This window comes from Aptenodytes patagonicus, chromosome 4 (genome assembly GCF_965638725.1).
Source record: "Aptenodytes patagonicus chromosome 4, bAptPat1.pri.cur, whole genome shotgun sequence".
Taxonomy (NCBI): Eukaryota; Metazoa; Chordata; class Aves; order Sphenisciformes; family Spheniscidae; genus Aptenodytes; species Aptenodytes patagonicus.
In genome coordinates this window covers 34,571,417-34,591,735 of record NC_134952.1, presented here as the reverse complement: position 1 = coordinate 34,591,735, position 20,319 = coordinate 34,571,417, and the positions used below count along the sequence as shown (strand labels likewise).

Sequence of the window (20,319 nt, the reverse complement as noted above, 5' to 3'; positions counted from 1 at the left end):
TTTAATTGCTGTATTTCTCTGGAGCCCTGACAGCATGACCCCAGGTTCACTGAATTCCTGGCACTGATCTGACTGTGCCTAGTGGGGCCTCCTTGCAAAACATGTGTCTGATGACCAAAGCACTCACTTTCTTAAAAATGAGAGGATGGCTGACAGTATATATACTTGTGTTTGATCCCTAACTTATTTATACGCTGTCTTCTAGAGATTTGCTGGCAAAAATCAATAAACCTGTAAAATACACTGCACAAAACCTGCATTTTGCCTTAGTGGCTTGTAGGTGAATGAGTGTGAAATTAACGGAAGGAAATGCTATCCGGCTAATGAGATTAAATCTTTGAACTCATCCTAGTGGACAGCTATAATATGAAATTGAGCTATAATGTGCAGGGGCTGGTTTTGCCAACTTTAAAGCTTGATTTAACTGCATTTAATGGTAACTTCATGTGATTTATTTGAATTCAAAGCAGAATCATCTTGTGGAGTGCAAAAAGTCATTGGATTGAAAGTGATAGCACTTGAAAGTGAAGTTAGCATTTCATAAAAGCACACTTCTGTTGATGAAGCCCCTTTAAAAAAGAAAGGAAAAAAAAAACCTTTGAAAGCAGAAGTAATACATGTGGAGCAGTTTCAGATATGTCACTTACTATTGAAAAGTTGGAAATGTTTATTTTCACATGCTTTGGAAGTTGAGTATTGTCTCAGCCAAACTTGAGTGTGAATGTTGGTCTTGTTACATGCAGGTGGTGCATTTAATGTTTAGATTTATTTTTTAGCGCTGATTAATAAGACGGGCATTCCCTGGCAACTACTCAGAGTTGGAAGCTTGATGGGGAGGGAGGGGTCTCCCCATCCCCCCAGCTGAAGCAACAGAGCACAGCTTCTCCACTTGTCACTATTACTGTCGTCCAATCTAGAGGGTTATGTTAAAATGCAGCTTTCTGGGAGCTTTATTTGATGCTACATAAAATTGCAACTGTGTGAATGGGGAGTATCACAAACAGAAGAAAGCCTTGCAGCCTAAATGGGTAGACGAGAGTACCAAAGACACTGTAGAAACATGTAGCATTTCTTTCTTGGAAGCTTAGTACTAAAAATCTGAGGCTTTTCTAGAGCTTGATGCAGTCTGGCATCTGTCAAGCTGCATCTTTTAACCTTCCTACTGACGAAGCACCTGGATTGCAGTTTTGCAGATGTTTCAGGCAGGTCTCAGTAGGGGCTGGCTTTGAAAGAGCCTGGCCTTCCTCTGCCTTTGCATCTCTCTGTACTGCCTTGTGCCAGCACTGCCGCCCGGGCAGCCATGTGCTGAGCCGTGCGGTGAGCTGCCTGGGGACCTAAGCCAGCTGAAAACTAGTGGCTTGAAGTGCTGTTTTTCCAAAGCTGCCTGGCCTGGCTCAGAGTGTGGCTGAAGGAGCACTGATGCCGAAGCAGAGAAAGGGGAAGAAGCAGCAGTGTGGAGGGTTGTGTCCCCCGTCAGCTGTAGCCGGCACTTCTGTCACCCTAAAGTGACAATAACAAAACTAGAATCTTAGTGTGGAAATGGGCTTCTTGCATTCCTACAAAGTTGTGTTACAAACATTATAAACTAGATTTATTTATTTTTATGTACATATGTGTGACTTTCTGGGCAAACCCATTTGTTTACCTTGTCATGAAAATGACTTCAGAAAGATTGCTTATCAGAGCGAGAAAGTCTATTCTTCCATGTGCTTGCATCTTCAATATTATTTTTCCTTTATCAACCTAGGTACTATGTTTGTCACTTATCAGGAGAGGGAAAATTGAGCTTAGATGGGCAGACCAAAAGCTAGCCAGCACTTTTGCCCATTACCACTTTTTGAAGTTTGTTTTTTGTTTGGGTTTTTTTGAAAGCTTAGTTCTTTCTTAAGGGTGCCTCACTCTTAAATGAGCTTCCCATAAACTTGTTACCTTCCTGCTTTGACTAACAGCCTGCTGAGCTCATATGTGGGACTCCTGTTGCAAGAATGTCTTTCAGTGGGTTGATAACTAGAAAAAATGTCAAATACAGCTGAGCTTGATGGATCTGTGATGCCCGAGTGCACAGAGCTGTCAGCCAGCAATGCTGGCCGGTGTGCTGCTGGACGAGGTCGTCAGCTGTTCCCCTCACAGAGCTGATCTTAACGGGGTCAGCTCTGCAGGAGCATCTGAGTGGCAGCCTTGGGCTCGCTTCCCTTTGAGGTTTCCAGACAATGGTTTCAGTGAGACATTTATCTTCATGCAGCTCCTTTGTCTTAACCACATCACACATCCAGCCTGTCTGTACTTCTCTCCTCAGCATGTAAAGGGAGTGGATTTAATCACAGAAATTTAAAAACTACACAGGTCTTCAATTCTGTCTAGCTTTAAAAAGATTTGTTTGGTTTTTTAAAAAGTTAAATAAATGAAGCCAACCAGACCTCATTTGTTGACAAGGTGTGAGAAAAGCATTCTTGTAATGGTAGCTTTAGCTGAAAATAATCTGTTTAAATACACACCTGCTAATCAGCTTTCTGTTGCCACTGTTCAATGGATATAGCTGAACTTTATGTCAAAATAGCCTATGGAAATCTTAAGTACCGCGAACTTTGAGTCACAGTATGATCTAGGCACAGATTAGCTCAGAAAGTTAAGTACAGTTTGAGTCTTACTTTGGCCGTGTGGACATGTTTCGTGGAGTCCCAGCTGCTGTGTTTTTCATGCATGTTGGTTTGCGTTTGGGAACAGGCAGTCTAGGAAGAGGAACCAGGTGTGCCGAGCTCGGTATAGACTGTGCCCTGCATGTTGCCGAGTTTGAGAGGAATGTCTCCTGCAGCTCACACCCTGCACAGTCTGGACTCCTCAGTTTCTTGCTTTGAGGTTTAATTGTGCATGCTCCCAAGCTCCTTCATTTACCTTGCAAAACTAAATTGGCTTGCTGTCAAATTGTCCGTTTTGCTGGGTTATTCTGTATGACCCTTTCTACCAAAATACCTTTTTGTTTAATGATTTAAATATGCATTACGATCCCAGAACCAGCCTTTGGCAGTGACCGCGTGGCTGCGCAGAGCATGGGGAGGATGGTTACCGGACACTGCTTTTTGCTGTCGGTAGCTGGAAACATGTGTGAGGGTTAGTAATGATATATTTAGGGATGGGCTTTTCCAGAGGAGTTCAAATTCATTAACAGTTGGGTTCTGAACTTGGGTTTCCTTAAAATCTCCAGCCACAAAGACTAAACTCTGTAGTTTGAATGTAAACACCTTGATTCTGGGAGCCTGGACCAGGTACGGATGTCCTGTTTGTCACCTGTTTCCCTTCTTATTAAGATGCAAGCTAGTGTGTAAATTATTTCTAGTTACCTGTTTAATTACGTAAGTAGAAATTGCAAGAGCTGCATATTTCTTCAGAGGTACGAAACTACTCCTCTAAATTAATTGTGCTCCAAATTGTTTCAGAGCCTCTTTGCAACCGTGCTGGACACGATCCAGCTCAGTCCTGCTACAAAACAGCAGGTGCAGAGCTGACTCAGCCCATGCGCGCCTTGGCCCTTTGAAAATTGCCATTCGTGAGCCTTTTTCAGTGGGCTGGAGAGGCTTGCATGTATCCTGTACAGCCAGCCAAATGCCTAACCCTCTCTTGCCCCTCCATTTGCTGCATTGCAATTGATAAACAATATTTTCTTCCAAATACCTTTATGCTATTTTTTATTAATAAACGACCTTTAAAATGTTTTGGAGATTGGGATAAAAAAGACCATTGTGTTTTACAGACAGATGGAGTGAATGTGTTTTAGTTTTCAGGTTTTGGTGATCCTTAAAAATACTCAATAGTAGGTAGACATTTCTATCAATTATTTGGGGCAGGGCCTAACTTGCCACGAGTCATACGCTTGCCTGGCTGCTGACACTGTAGTGTTTGCAGCATTAGGGGATAGGAATTTGCTTTCTGGCAGACACTTGAATGCTTCAAATATGTATTCAACCATACCCACATAAATGTAGCTTAAAGCATGTTTTTTTTGGTCTACCTGCCTCGTTCAACTTGCCCAAGAACAAAAATATGAAATGTGGCTTAACGTCCTGTACCGTTAGTCTCGTTATAGAAGTAACACCAAGAGAAACTTGGTCATAAACTTGAAAGCATATTTGGGTAGAAGAACTTCCAATATTGAGAATCTGCCAAAACCATGAATTAATTATTAGATAACAATTTTTAAAAAATACTATATGGAGAAGGAAATGAGCCTTTATGTCTACAGTAGACTTACTGATCAACATATACAATAGATCTTGCAATGTGAAATATAAAGTTAGAGCAATAAAGTGTTACGTGCTATGACATAGCACCATGCTAAATACTTGATGTTTTCTGGTAATTATCCCCTTTTCACATCCCCCACATCTATTAAAATGCTGCTAGTTTACTGTCCTACTGACCTCTGTTTCAAAACGTCAGACAGTCTAATGGCTTTTCATAAATCATAATTAGACCAGTGAGTGATTTAGACAACTTTATGAAGATAACTTTTGTTTCAAGACAATTTAATTCAGGATTAAAAAAAAAAAAAAATCCATTATGTTTTATCTTCTTAGAGCTATGGTTATGGTGACTCTTAGGGGAATGTAAGTCGATAGATGTTTTTATGTAAGCAGTTTAGCCATAAGGACTGAGTTGGGTGATGAATTGTTTTATAATTAGAATAAGAAAAAACTAAATTTTGTAAGAAGGAGATATACTGCACAATTGTAAGGTCTTATCTCTTGGCTACTTTTACTGAAAATATGAAATAGATTACTTGGGAATACTAAGGCAACTTTTGTAGTCCTCTCCTTCAGCTGGTGCTACTGTTCATGTGGTTTGGATCTGCTGCCATTTGCACTATGGCAGGGAGTTGCCACGTGCCTGGTTCTCCACACTTCTCTTTTGCAGGCATTTGTTTTATGGTTCTGGCGCATACAAAGCTTTGCAATGGAATACCCAAGATGCAAGTGGCCATTGTTAACTACTACAGATGAGTGTTAATATTAGATGTCAAAAACAGCATTTCTGATCTGAAGTTACGCTGTTACCAAATCTCAGAAACTTCCTGTGATTGCCAGAGGTCGTGGTTCTGTGCAAAAGAACCAGGATCTTCGTTTGTAATAAACAGGTGTTAAGAACCCTAAAAATACAAATTAATCTTGCTCTGTGTTGTAATAATACAGGGAGAGACACTGTTGTATGATTGGGAGGAGAGGCTGGGACAACCAAGTGGGGGGAAAAATATTAATGGCTTTGCTATTTGAATAAAGAAGTAGATCTTGCTTCTGGCTGCCAAGTATTCCATTCCATATGCTTTATCCTTAAAGCTTAAAACTGTTCGGTGTGACAGATGAGATTGAACAAACTTAATGGACAAATGGATAGCGTATCTTTTCATCTATATGGCTTGATTTTTCTCTCAAATGCTGTTGGGCCATTTGTCTCCTGTTTTCTTGCTCAAGGTCTGTGGTCTGTTATAATGTGTGGCATAATGAAGACGTAGGATTGCGGAGGGAAGCGCTTTAAGAAGGGAAAGAAAGCACAGTAGTCATGTACAAAAACTCTGAAGCATGCCCTTCAAGTGTCTCTGAAGTGGATGAGAAGTGGAAATAGAGATTTTGTGTGTGCTACTGGAAGAGCACATGTTCCAGTTACAAATTTTTCTTCAAAAATCAGCACCAGTTCAATGAGAAAACTCTTTAAGTTGGGTAACCATCAAGTTTGGTTAGTTTTCTAGCATCCCCTTGCAGTGGATGAGTGGCCAAACTAAGACATTAGTTGCCTTTTTCACGGCTTGTCCCTTTCTTAAAACAAGGCAGTGTACAGTCATAAAATACATGATTCAGTCTAGAGATGGATAGGGCTGTGCAAAATACTTGCTGCAGACACTTGAATCTCGAGTATGGGGACGAATTTTGGTTTACAGGACTTCTCATAATTACAGATTGACAATTCTTCAGGTGCTTTTGCTAAAGCTTCACACGCACAGTTTCATGATACTGGGAGCTCAGTGGTGGTGCGGTGGTTCTGCTCCTTGTTTGGATGGCAAGGTTTCAAGTAAGGCTTGTGATCTGCAAAGAAGCATTGCAGTCTCCAGCTTTGCAGAAGCCAGATGTTACCTTCAAGGTAACACCACATTCAAGTGCCAATGCAAGTTTTAAAAGTTTTTGTTTGCCTTTGTAACATTAGTCTTCTCATAAATCTGAATTGCAAACTGGCCAAACAAGAACTGATGTGTCTCTTTTCTTTGACAAAGGCGTGGTTTGCTGTTTGTTTTTTTTCTGAAGTGTTTTGCATCATCTGAAGTTCTGTGTGCTGACATCTAAAGATAAGATGATAGCACGTTCTTTTAGCTAAATGGAGGCAAACGAATGGCTCTGGCCTTACGCATAAAGAATTGGATGCTTGCTTCTTCCTCTGTTGGTTTTAAAGGAAGTGGATAATTTGAAGCATTTTGCTACAGTTATCTCAAATGAGGCATGTGAGTTGCCTGCCCCTCAGCTATACCCCTCTTACTCTGCTATAGATGGTCAGATCCGTTCTGCATGTGGCTGGCTATGTAACATCTCCATTTGGCCCACTGCCTGGTTCTTTGCATTATAAAGTAATGTCCCCTACCTATGATGTTTCCTCGTCCCAAAAAATGTGACAATATGAGTATCTATATTCAATAACATTACGCCAATGTGATGTGATAGAAGTGTGAATGCTAATTTTTCCATTTTTCTCCAAAGGGAGCAGTTATAATAGAAGTTTGTGGAAGGAATAAAGACAGGGAAATAAAAATCTTTCTTGGTGGTGGTATAGAAAGTATAGAAAACGGTGAAATCTGCTTGGGTTGCAGAGAATGTTGTGGTATGTTTCAGTTGAGCCTTTAGTTGTATCGTTGCCAGTCATGGGATGAACAGCTTGGCTCAAATCTGTCCTGATCAGCAGATCTTTCACACAGACCTAGCGCAGAGCTAAGCCTGCTGTTAAAACTAATTCAGGTAGACACATGTGCAGATTGATTTCCATACAGTACAGCTCACTCCCTTACACTTTCTAGTTCAACTGCAGGTTCCAAGTGATGGCAGCAGGGCTAAGACTTCTTTACAGTTTCCTTAAGAGAGTGCAAGTATCATTCGTCAAGTTACTCACTTGCTCTTGAGCCATGGCAAAGAGAGAATTTGACATGTCTGTAACTTGAGGCACTCTGCTGGGGCAGGCTGCTTTCCCTAGAGCTGAGCCCAGTACTGCTTTGGGAATCGGTCCTTGAAGATACTGTAATTTATATATTTTAAGGCTTAAACACAGCTGCGGTGAGAATTTCCTGCACTGCCTGTACAAAAATCCTTGAATCTTCCCATGCTTTTACATAGTTTATATTTATACTGTTTGGGCAGTGTGCCAAGCTGCTATAAAGTGTGTGTATGCATGGCTTCTCCTGTATTTGACTCAAGATCAAGTTAACATTTTAGTTGATTTTTCTCTTAAGTAGACACTCATCTGACTTATTTTAAACTAAAGCACTAGAGTCTGTGTAGAAGCAGTTTTGCTTAAGGTCAGTGACCACACGCTTGTGTTAGAGGTCCTGTTTCACCTTGCTTCCAGGCTTTGGGTGCAGCTGGAACTGCATAAGGCGCTTGCTCCAGTCATATTAACAGGAGGAAAATGATTCTTCCTATTTGGGCCTGTCTGGCTGGGGTTGGGAATGCTAAATTTCAAACTCAAAAGTACAAGTTACTAACTTCTGTTTTGCCTTTTAATCAGCTGTAAATATGGGGGAGACAAACCTAGGCAGTCGTCTTAGCTGATCTGTATGAATATAAATGTAAAGAGAATTACACAACATTTCTTTCTGTTTTCTTAATACTCTGTACTTTCTGCCTGAAACTATTCTATGTCTTGCATATTTAAATATCTCGGGCATATGCATATTAGCAGTACGTTTCAGATTGGCGGTTCTGTATCACTCTGTATCGGGCAGTCCATGTCAGACTAGAATTGCTTCTCTGCTGCATATCTGACTGAGTGTAACGTACTGAACGGATGGTCTTCAGGATATTAAGACCTTCAAATTTAGCTAAGTGGTTTATATATCAAAAAGTGAAGTACTCTGACAAATACGCTACTGAAATGGGATCAAATTAGGTGAAGTAGCAAATCCAATTAATTTTTTTATTGGAGCACTCCAGTGTCTCTCGTGAGACATTCATTCTTCTATGTCATGACAAACTGTCACACTTGTGCTTTCTATATGGGTTCCTGGCTTAACTAGATTCAATTAATTCTTGGCATAAGAAACACTGAATTCGGTATTTTTGCAAAGAGCTTTTCATGTGTCCTTGGAGGTGGCACTCATTTCATGGGTAAATGATATTTGTCTTTGTATAACCGTGTTGCTGTGCAGAGTGTTCACTATCTTTAATACTTGTAATGAAGATGGTGAAATTAGCATTGAACTTGATCCAATTACTTTATTCTTTTGACATCTTCAGTAACCACTTCTGCAGCTTGTGAGAAATTGGAGAGAGACAGGAATGAACTGCAAGTTGCTTATGAAGGATTTTTGCAGAAGTTAAACCAGCAACACCACAATGATTTAGCTGAGCTGGAGGAGAGGCTTAAACAGTTTTACACTGCAGAATGTGAGAAACTCCAAAGTATCTGCATTGAAGAAGCTGAAAAGTACAAAGCGCAACTCCAGGAGCAGGTTTGTGACATTTGAAGTAGAAATGTTCTTTAGCAATTGCTTTCTGCTACAAATAAGCCTTCAGATAATACTGGTTTTTTGATTAATAATGGGGTTATTTTATCTAATGTGAAACTCCCCTTCATTGCAACTGTAAAAATACTACTGCACTAAGCTGTCCAGATCTTAAGCTTGTGTTTAAACATGGTGGAGATTCCTTGTGTTCTGCAAGCTTCAATGACTTCTGAAGTTCCACTGGATTATTTGAGGCAGCTTAAGGTTTAAGATTTATAAAGACACATCTGGCCTGTGACCTTGCTTTGCAACAGCTCCATGTGTGCGACAGATGCGTACATCGTCCTGCTGGTAGCGGTAAACTGTAAGGCATCGTTCTCAACTATTGGGTGTTGTATGTGGCTTAGCTTTTTCTGTGACCATCTGTTAAGTGCTACCTAGACTATTTAAAACGTGCTCGATGTACTGCGTAAAGCCATTAGAACAGTGCTTTAAATGAGAGGGTTAAGCTGACATGTGTAAGGCGGGGGGGAAATCATGTTGTCTTATTGCAGGTGGACAACTTAAATATCACACATGAAAACTTTAAGCTGGAACTTGAAAACAGCCACTCGGAAAAAGTAGAGGAGCTGAAAAAGGAGTATGAATCCTCTTTTTCAGGCAAGTATTTTGTATTCAAGTACATATGCTATAGTAGTGCTAGTCACAAACAAAACTATTCAGACTTTTTCATCTATACGTCCATTTCATTGTTCTTGGCAGTCAGCTATTTTTAAAAACATTGGCTGAATTCCTTCTTTTGGAACTGAACAAGTCTCATTTTAAGTACAGAAATAACCATGATCCCATTGTAGTTGAACGAAATTTTTAAAACAGTTTAAGAGCGGACATGACTTTCTTTCAGTAAAAGATGCCTGAATTGCAGTCTGCCCTCAAAAATCTCAAGTTAATGAGTAATTGCTCCTACCCCCCTATTTCTATAAGGAGCACCTCAAAATTGAAATTGAGGATAAGTAGGGTTGTGTGCTTTCCGGACTGACACGGGAATGTTGAGAAATACTACACGCTGTTCACAGTGTACTGGGGCAAAGGTGGTTTTTCAGGGAGGGGGTCATGAGCGTGCTCAGATTTGAATGGCATTGCATCTAACTGATTTAAGTGATGACGATTTCCATCCTCCCTCCAACTCCACTTGATAGCCAAGTTTCCAGCGATACTTTTGCGTCATTAAAATTGGTGACGCTTCCACTGCAATCAAAGAGCAAACTCCTCTTCGTGACATCTCCAAAGCAGGAAAAGAAATGTTTTTCTAGATGTTTTTGGAAGACAACATTTCAACTCTTGCTGCGTTTCCCATCAGAACCTCAGCCTTTGTCAGATGTGGCTCTTGTGCTCAGTTCATCCATTTGCTCCATGTAGATGAATGCTTTCAAAATTGACACACTGTCAACTAATGAAATAGATATGTGAGGGGACAACCAACAAATCTGAGGCAGCAATAAATCTGATACTGCGTACATGCTTTGGATCAGTTGATGATAAATGTTCTTTCTGTGTTTTCATTGACTCTGCATCTGTGCATATGTGTATTGGCTGGCTTTTCATACTGCTTCTTTTCACAAAGAATTTTCATGTCTTATGCGGTATTAAAAATCTGCAAAAATAATTTGTTGCAGAGCTCAAGAGTACTCATGAATCTGAAAGGAAGTCGCTTGAAGATTCCTTTAAAGAGAAGCAAGAATTGCTAGAGGTTTGTTAAGGATTGGGGTCATTGCGACAGTCTAAAACTTAAAAGGCAGTTTGGAGATGTGCACTGAATTCTTGGCCTAACTATACCATCTCTTTTCATTTCAGAAAAAAATCGATGAATTAAAATGTGAAAACAACTCTCTGAGTGAGAAGTTGAAATTAGAAGAGCAAAAACAAATAGCCAAAGAAAAAGCCAATCTTGTAAGTCTCGATCTTCAAAAGTAATGCAGATGAGCAGGTCTTGTAAGCCTGGGTTTATTTTATTGCATAATATGGAAGTTTTGCAGTCAACCCTCATAGGGCTCCCGTGCTTATTAATATTTTAGGTAAATGGCTCACCTGCCAGAAGTTTCTCAAGCACTACAATGTTGTGTATTAACCTTACCAATATAAATCTGTAAAGCTGTTGACTATCTAGGTCAGTGGTCGAAGTTACAGCCTAAGTTAAATTGAAGACCTACGTGTACACAAAATTTGTACCATAGCTTTCTTCTAGACAGTTGATAAATATTCTAATGGCTCTATGATCAGTGTGGGCTTACATCACTACTACAAAACTCACTTCTTGTACTTGAGTATTTAATGCATTTATTCAAACATTGATTCATACTTGTTGCCGATTTATCCTTCAGATAAACTTTTATTTTGTCCTGCCTTTCTTCCCAAGGCTGCTGTTATCTGTGATGCTCCTGGGTTAGAAATGTGCTCTGAAAGAGGTTTTTCATGCACTGGGACGGTTAGACACAAACATGCACGTCTTTCCAGTTACCTGGAAATAACTGGAATACCACTACTATTGCTTATCCCACGAAGAGAAATTCCATGCTTAAAAACTCACTTAGGATGCTTCTAGTAGAAGTTGCCCTAGTTTTCACTGGAATTTATTTTTTCTCTCTTACTGATTATTGTAGTGGCAGGACAGAGCTGCCGCAAGAAGAATCTGCAACCGCAATATGTTGCTGTGGTTGGGAGAGATGATACCAAAGAGAACGTGTTGTACGCTGCACTTGGGAGTTTGAACTGTATTACATAGGTGTGCTCAGATGTTTAATTTAAAGGAGCAATAGTCAAGTGCCTTTACATAGTTGCAAATGCACTTTGCATTCTGACAGCATAAGACACATCATAAGCTTGAGGCTTCTCTATGGAGAAATACTAATTTGACCCAGTATATTCTTCTGTACTAAACACAAATTCTGCACTATCAGAATTCCCATTAGCCCTTTGCAGACAGAGGTGTATTTCCAACTCTCCAGTATTATTTAGACAGAGTCGCTTGATGTTCCCAGCTTTTTTGCTAAAATCTTACTTAGGCCTTTCAGTCTTTTTATCTGGCTCTGTGTTCTACTATGAGTAGCTAATGTGGTGGCTCAGATTTAACTTTAAAAAGACACTTTAAGACCATTGGGACAGAGGAGGGAAAGAAAAAAATTAAATGCAGCTTACAGTATGTTCAAAATTTTAATTTTTTGAGGATCACTTTTCTCGCTAGCTCCTAGATTCCATGTAAAGCCACAAAAGGGAGAAACGGAGTTCAAATTGTCTGCCGCCTCCTCTGAGGCAGCACAGCACACACCACCCACACACAGACTTCGGTTCAAAACAAGAATCGCTAATGCCACAGCCCTTAAAAACAGGCAGGAGAATGAAATGTGTAGGTGATGAGGCCCATGTTACTTGTGAAATGTACTGGCTCTGTCCTTGTGGGACTGCGCCCCACAAAAATGCAGGCATTGCCCGCTGAGTCTTAGGTTTCTGATGCGGCAGTGAAACTGTTACTCAATGCGGTACACCAGTATTCTTACCCAAATACGCTAAAACAAGTTTGTTTTGTTTTTAAAGATAAACTTAGTTACACAATGCACTTAATCATTGATTCATTTCTGTTTGTGTTCCACTTGGACTACCTGGAAATGGATCGAGACTTGCTTTATTTCTCCTTATTTTGCCTGTGACTTTGCCTCTGAAATGTAGAGAATATGTTTTACTCTGCAGTGTGTGACTGGTTCCTTACTCTGGAAAAGGGGTCCCTGAGGAAACCAGATCTGACCCTGTCCTGTCCCCTTCCTGCTCTCCCCTCCACCTCCTGGAAAACACCAAAAAAAGGAAAAATACTGTATTGTAGATAAGTCATGGATGTGCAGCAGCGCAAGATGTTTATGTGCAATGGCATTGCTGGGCTTTAAGAAGAATGTAAAATGAAAATTTTCAGTTTCTGCCCATGAACCAGCTACCTTCAGACTCAAAACAGGGAAAATCAGCTACAGTCAAGTTCATAGCTTTAAATTTCTGGTGCTTTTTGAACTGCTCCAGCATCTGAAAACTCTTCAAATGTTTACTCTAATTACCTCTTGGGATGGGTTATGAGTAATATGAAATAAATTTTGGAACTCCTAGCCTTAAAGGAAGCCTTTGGGCACTCCTGCAAAACAAGTTTTGTTGTGATGGCTTTAGTGCCTTCCTTTGACTCACAAGGGTTTTTCACATTTGTGCATAAAGTGTTTTCTGAACAGCTTCAAAGGAAAACTGCAACTGTCCACCTACACCAAAGGACAAACAAAATCAGAGGAGAAAGTGGTAGCAGATCTGTTCTTTTTTTTTTTTTTTTAATTCTAAACTATTCAACTTGATTTCACTTAGAACAAGTAACTGTCGTTACCATATTTATTTTCTTGCTCTTTCTAAATAGCAGAGAAACACTTAAATTGTTCCTGAAATTCAGGGTACTAAGCAAACTGTGGAAATCTTTCAGAAAAACCCGCAGATTATGTATCTGGAACAGGAGCTGGAAAGTTTGAAAGCAGTGCTGGAGATCAAGAATGAGAAACTCCATCAGCAGGATATAAAGCTAATGAAGATGGAAAAACTGGTGAGTTTTTCTTGGGGTCTGGCAGGTTTGGACCGTGTCTGAGTTACGTTCTGATAATGAGTTCAGGCTGGTCAGACTTACGTGCAAGGATTAATTTTTTTTTTGTTTATTTAAAAGGAAACATGGAATGATGACGGGACATGCCCACATTGCAGGTACAATTATATCTGCATTGGGCTGTAACGTAAAGAGGGGGAAGGAAGCACCAGACGCTGTAAATGACCTTTTAACCACTTAAGACAACTACTGGTTTGCATAAACTATCGCTGAGTTAGTACAGGGTTATCTGGGAGCCTCTTCCATGTTTCCTTTCCTCTTCCCTCTCTTCTCCCCCATCCCCCCAAATCAAAAATCCTTACCTGCTACGTTTGCTTGAGGGTTATGGAAGATAGACTGCACTGTCAGGAAAACATTAACATGGAAATGATCCTAATTAAACAAGAAGGGATCAAATACGAAATGGAATAAATGTTTTCATCTAAGGTTGATTAGCTTAGGTCAATCCCTTTAGCTATTATCTTCAAGCTACTTCTTTAGCTGTGCGGATTTGCTCCTGATCTGTGCATAATTCCACATGAAAAGGCAATTTTGGGGGCAGAACTTGTAATTGCTTAGTATGCTCTTACTTGTGGCAGGACAGGGGCCTTATCCTAGGTGGGGCCTTTGAACACTGTTGTAATACTTGCTTAAGCAAGATTTTAATGAGGAAGTATAGAAGGAGGTTTGAATACAAAGGAATACATTCATGTCAGTTGTTCGGTATTGTACGGCATCGTATGTTGCCCTGGTCTACAACTACTAGTAAATTACTAGTGAACCTTCATCTTTTCTGACAGACGCTGGCCACAGCGTAGAAGCCCTTGGACCATCCAACCATTTAATCACTGTTTTTCCTTAACTTTCGATAACGTCCTGCAGCAATGAGGTGGAATCAGGAGAGCAACAGGGAGAGCTGTTTACACAGGGGAGCTCTTGAATTTGTCACATTAGCGTGTTATTTCTAGACAGTCTTCTGTCCGCAACAGCTTCTAAAACCGCTGCCCGTCACTGGCCGAAGTTACTAGAGCGTGCTGGTTAACTAGTGGATCCCTTATCCAGTCCTCCTTTGTTGGCATCTAATCAGCACAAGTGGCAAAATGCCACTGTTACGCAAGGACAAGGTAGGTAGGATCTGTCTGACCATTACAGAATGTTAAGCCGTGATGGCAGGTCAGTCTCGCGCTACTGTAGGTTTTTGCACTTACCGTAACAAGGTCTGCGAACTCCCGATTATGAACGTCTGTGATAGCTCAGTCAGTATCTTGAGTGCATGTATGGGTTTTATTTTAAACTGTGACCTTTTTCTCGTAGCTGGAGAACAACACAATCTTAATGGATAAATTAAAGAAGGTTCAGCAAGAAAATGAAGAACTAAAAGCTCGGATGGACAAACACATGGAGCTTTCAAGGTGAAAAATATCTGTGGACTTTTAGATGTTCTTATGAACCAGGGGAAGGTGTTCCTGTGACAAGAAAAAAAATTCTGTGTAAATATTAGTGACTGGAATTTTGTAGTGCTCTGTAAAAGAACACGCCCCTTTCTTCCCCACTTGCATTCCTATGTAGCAGAACAAGCAGGAACAGATTGTAAGGGGGTAAAGGCTTGGTATGTTCTTCGGTGCTCCAAAACTGTTTCAGGGAAGAAAAAGCAACTCCGAAATACCATCTTGTTATAGATTGGTTCTTTAAGTATTACTGGCTTGTGAGCTAAACCTGGTTTTACTTATAACCAGCCACCTCGGTTGAGTGATTTGTCCCCAGTTTAATCAGTGAAAAGACCAGTGTGTTTTATTTAGCAATAATGGCAATATTTAACATTAATAAAATGGGTCTGAGGTTCTCCTAACTTCAACTATTGCTTAAATGGATGGGCAGACCCTTCCAGTTTGAAGGAAACTAAAGAAATGCAGCTTCTGTGTAGAGCTGAGCCTGCGGCAAGACCCAGAGGCTCCAGCGTGGCCATTTAAAAGCATCTGTCATTTTAAGTAGGACAAGTCTCACTTTCCAGATGCTCTTTCTGGTCTTCAGGAACGTTTATCAGTACTTTCTCCTGCTTTCTGCAAGCTACCCGTTTAAATCCAGCAAGGATGAGAACATGCTAAATCCTCATTTTAAGGAAGTAATTTTGTTGTAAGCCAAGCAGGGGTTTATACAATTTCAAACCTTTCTTTAAGTTCAGTATTGTAGCCTCCAACTTGGGTGATGTGTTCTGATGTAAATCTTACGCTTGCAGGCAACTTTCTACGGAGCAAGCCGTCTTACAGGAGTCACTAGAGAAAGAATCAAAAGTAAACAAACGCCTGTCGATGGAAAATGAAGAACTTCTGTGGAAGTTGCACAATGGCGACCTGTGCAGCCCAAGAAAACTGTCTCCCAGTTCTCCATCCGTGCCTCTTCAGTCCCCACGAAATTCTGGTAACTTCTCTAGTCCCACAGTATCACCGAGATGACATCCCTTGAGAGAAAGAGGGGATTGCATTTCATTTGTGATCTGCAGAACCGATCCTAACTTTATTCAGAGGAGGAAGAGCTATATTAGCTGACCGACGACTAAGCATAACTGGAAACTAGTTGGTGCAAAAATGGCGATAAGAGACTAAGAACATGGGAGTAAGACACTCACGTTGCTCCTCCCAAAAAGACTTGTTTATGACCTCTATGGACATTGTTGCACAAAGCACTTACAGAGCAAGGAAAGACTTGTTCGTTGCCTTCTCACCTAACTATAAGAAAAAGCTCAGGGGCTTAGAGATAAAGATCACAACCTTTATAATACGTTCCTTATCACAGACACTTTTTTTAAGGCTGTGTGTATGCGTGTGTGCGTGCGTGTGCTGTGGATGGAATGGATGTAACACACTGTGCGTGTGTCTAATGCTGCCTTCTTTGCTGTGTACGTAATAAAGGATAAAAGCTGAAGACTATACATTGACACGTACTTCCTTACTCATGTTGTCAGTACGCACGCTTTTAGCAAAGAGTGCCCTCCCCCGAGAATGAGGATAAACTGCCACTAGCACTATAGGTTAGTTTCCTTCATCTTTCTGGCTTCGGTGCAGTAAAAAAAGGCACGAAAAGCTTTGTCAACTGACTCATTAGTGTCTTGGCTGACCTGAGTATGCAACTTTGAATTTATTTTAAAAGCAAACTGAACTGCAGCCATATTTTGCATGGGTTCTTGGTTTAATATCCATGCACAACCCTGCCATTTATGAGGAGACATTTTTTGCAGAATACAGTGGATTTTGGCTTTCAAGTCAAACGAGGCGTAGTCAGAACCACGGTAGCCCTCCAGGCCAGAAGTTAGTAGTTGAGTTGCAGGTTTAGAAACCTAGACCTACCATCTTACCTGCTGAAAAGGAATCGCTTATTTCCCCAAAACAGCATGCCTGTTGCTGAGGCTGTCTGCTAAGGATAAACTAGATGTAGATTTGAGAGCCAAAGAGAAAAATGCAGTAATTGTCATCAGGTGCATTCTTAACTCAGTTCTCAAGAAGAATCTTAAGTAATTCGTGAATTCCAATGTATCTGGTGACACACTTTGCCTTTTTAAGCATTAGCATTTGTATTAACATTCTTCAGGGTTGGCTAAATTCACCTGAGGAAGAGGGGGAAGGTGGCACCTGTGTATCTTGCTAATTCTGCCATACCTCCCCTCTTAGTCTGCAGGATGTCAGTGTTTTGCCAGTTCATTTGGCAAAAGATCCTGTACAAGAGATTCTGTAGAGTAGGGAAAAAAGTTGTCCTGGCTGCTGGAACCGGAGGCTGAGGGCGTCAGTGTTTCTGGAAATGTCACGTGCTGAGCTTCAGCTTCAAGGTAATCGCGTAGCCTTGCTACACCCTCGTTCAGACCTGTTTAAGATGTCTCCGTTGTACCTACTAAACACCGGTCCAACTTCAAAGTAGTATTACAAAACACTGTCTATGCTTACAGTAGCTTGGGTTTTACAGTACCACTTCCAGGACCACTGTTCTCCTACTGCTTAGCCAGTGCTGTTAGCTAGCTGCACAGGTAACTGTTATGGTAAATTGTATCTGCTGAGTTTCCCTGTGTGTTTCAGTAGCGTGGGGACAGGAATGAAGGGGATGGAAAGCGTGTAGGGAATTCAACTGGAGAACTACTTCAAACCGTTTTACCCAAGGCTTGGAAAATCTGGGCTAGTAATGGGGAACACAGACATATAAACAGGACTGTTAACAGTGCTCATACAGTAAGTAAAGCTGTAATATACTTAAACTTGTGATTGACTATTTAACCATTAAATTTATTTAATTTTCCATAACGTACAAGTTAAGGGTGCCGTTTCTGTGGAACATTATGCTCTCTTTTAATCCTCTTTAGGGCACTGTACAGACCACTGTTAGTGGTGTCAGTACTTAAAGCGTTTTCTAGGGGTTTCAAATTTAACTATGAAAATCCTTTGTGGGCTAAAACTTGGCTTAAAGTGTATCTTGGAACATTCTTATTTTCTATGGTCAAAGAGATTTGATCACATGTATTTGAGCTGAATGCTTACAAAATAAATTTTCTGTACTGATTGAAGGGTTTTTTCCTTCTGCTTGTATTAGCCAAATGATCTTTAATCTAAGGAGGAACGTTCCTCCAAATACTGAAAACTCTTAGTACCTGTTCAGCACAGCAGAACAGCAATAGTGAAGCTTCACTGCACAAATTATTAACGTTCAGCTAACCCTTAGAAAATTTTAACTCTACCCTTGCTACCCTCGCGTAGATGGAAGTTACACAGAGCTTGCTTGTGATTATCAGCGATTCAGTTTGAGATGGCTGTTAAAGAAAAAAAAAACAAACTAGGAGAATGTAGATAATGTTACAGAATGAAGCAATAACATGATACTTGAGTACAGTTGGCTTGATATAGGGACCCAGTGTGCACATGCCTGGTAGAGGCATCCTACCGGACTCGTCTTACTAAAATGCTCACCTTATTCAGGAAATATTTTGTGCGAGAAAAGCCACATAGAGTTGAGCAGTCTAACAGGTCATGTCACAGGAAGAGTTGTCTAGCCACTGGTAAGAACTTTATTGTCTTAGTTGCGATGTTAGTGCCTCAAATAAAACATGCAAGAAGAGTGCATACAAATGTTTGCAGATCAAATACAGTGCACCCCTCCGTGTAACAGAGAAGGGGAAAGAAAGCTTTTCCAGGCTACCAGTACAGAAAACTAAGTATGGTATAGTAAATAATATGGAGACTGTTAATTTGTCAATAGTTTCCCTCCACAATACAGGAGGCTCCTCACCTCTAAACTTCTTGCAGGTAGAATCTTCAGTGCTCTTACGAAGAGATGAAGAGTCCTTGTATATAGAAATCAGACTGCAGAAATACCTGTTCAGTGTTTGTCCTGTTGGTCCGAAAGAATTAAATAATTCTGTTCATCTGTAAGCACCGTTTCAGTATTTGTCTCTGAGTATTAATATTTCAAGCTTTAACTTAAATACCACGTGTTAGCAAAGGCTTCGCTTGATCCAGGAACTTTTACGTATTTCTTGGTAATTTCTTTAGCGTAAAGTTTCCTTCAGGAAAAGCTAGAAACCTGCTCACCATAAATACATGCCAAAGGTCTAGTGCTAGTCAAGCAATTAAACAAGTGATTTTCTTCAGATACTCAGCCTTAACTAGTAGTTCCAACTCTAATGCTAAGTTTCAAAGGCAGTTATAGTGACATCTGTATCTGTACCAAATAGTTTGTTGTCATTCAGACTATCCATAACATGGTTCACCTCCCTTCAGTACTTTTCTCTAAAGGTCTTTGTATGAGTTGCACTGTACTTGCTGTGAAATTTGAGGTGAATCATTTCCTTATGCTAACTGAGGACTTAAGTTTCTCATTACAAACACCAAAGACACTTGCGTGGAAACGGGTATCGTGCAATTCAGACAGGAAATTCCTTCTAGACCACTGATCTTTAAAACTGTAGTTGCCTGACAGCCAGGAAATCATTTAGGGCTGAGCTGGAGTTAAAAAGGTCGTCAGAAAGTTGGAATAATCATTGAACCCTTAAGAAACAAATACCTTCTGGCCATCGCTGCCGCCTTGCCTTAGCAGAGCCGTGACTGAGGTATGGAAATAGAAGTAACACCACTGGCAGGTTTAGGCATGTGACTTCGACAGGTCATTTAAATTTCACTTCCCGGGCTTCATTCTCTTACCCTGTGTCACTGTTCATTTATGTGGAAATGTGTCATCGCATCAATGTAAAAAGAAGCAGGCCTGCCCAGGAGGCTTTTGGTAAAATAAGAACTATGTAAAATATATAGTAAAATAATTCTCATAGTTTACAACGATGAGAATTATTTTGATGTTTGCGGGGGGGGAACAACCACCAAAAATTCTTCCTTAAAGACACTGCTGCTGTAGCTGAAATCAATCTTGAGAACAGCACGTAATCGGTACACAAAACCATTGAACCCGAGGGAGACACTTGAGCAATGATGCAGCAATGGATTTACAGTGCCTCTTCCTCTCCTGCCAAACTGTCTCCAAGGAAGTGATGCTACCACGGGAACCACTGTGCTGTTGAACAAGTCTGAACAGGTGACTATCTCCCACTTGCTAAGTATTTTAAAGGAAATCAATCAACTGTCGAATTAAAGGCTCAAAAGCACTTTGAAATTTAAGAAGTCGGCACAGCTCCTATAGTTCAAAGGGAAATACATTGTTCTGGTAAATGAAAATGCTATAACGGAATGAACACGTTGCACAGCCTCGTCCAGGAGCTCAGGGATTATTCAAGTTACTTTGGTCAGATTGAAGTCTTGCCTAAAAAAAACCAAAACAAATGGTACACACTTTTAGGTATTACTATGAAATTGTGTTAACACCAATTTAGTCATGTGGGTAACAGTGTAGCATTCTTGATACTGTTTAATAGCGATGATGAAGATGATTAACAAGGGACTGCCTCTTACACCTTCAACGTTGGTCCTACTGCATGCTATGTTTAATGGTT

The 20,319-nt window shown here is 40.4% G+C and overlaps 1 protein-coding gene across 3 annotated transcripts in view; it reads left to right on the top strand.

Moving 5' to 3' along the window:
- The window catches only part of MTUS1 (microtubule associated scaffold protein 1), a 124,117-nt gene extending 107,847 nt beyond the window's left edge, over window positions 1-16,270 (top strand). For all 3 annotated transcript variants that reach the window (XM_076336329.1, XM_076336330.1, XM_076336331.1), the window contains 7 exons: window positions 8,481-8,695; window positions 9,244-9,349; window positions 10,366-10,439; window positions 10,544-10,639; window positions 13,191-13,307; window positions 14,658-14,755; window positions 15,580-16,270. In XM_076336329.1, coding sequence (XP_076192444.1) covers window positions 8,481-8,695; window positions 9,244-9,349; window positions 10,366-10,439; window positions 10,544-10,639; window positions 13,191-13,307; window positions 14,658-14,755; window positions 15,580-15,796 — 923 coding nt within the window. In that variant the 3' untranslated portion in view covers window positions 15,797-16,270. The remainder of the gene's footprint in view (window positions 1-8,480; window positions 8,696-9,243; window positions 9,350-10,365; window positions 10,440-10,543; window positions 10,640-13,190; window positions 13,308-14,657; window positions 14,756-15,579) is intronic.
- Window positions 16,271-20,319: the final 4,049 nt, after the last annotated feature.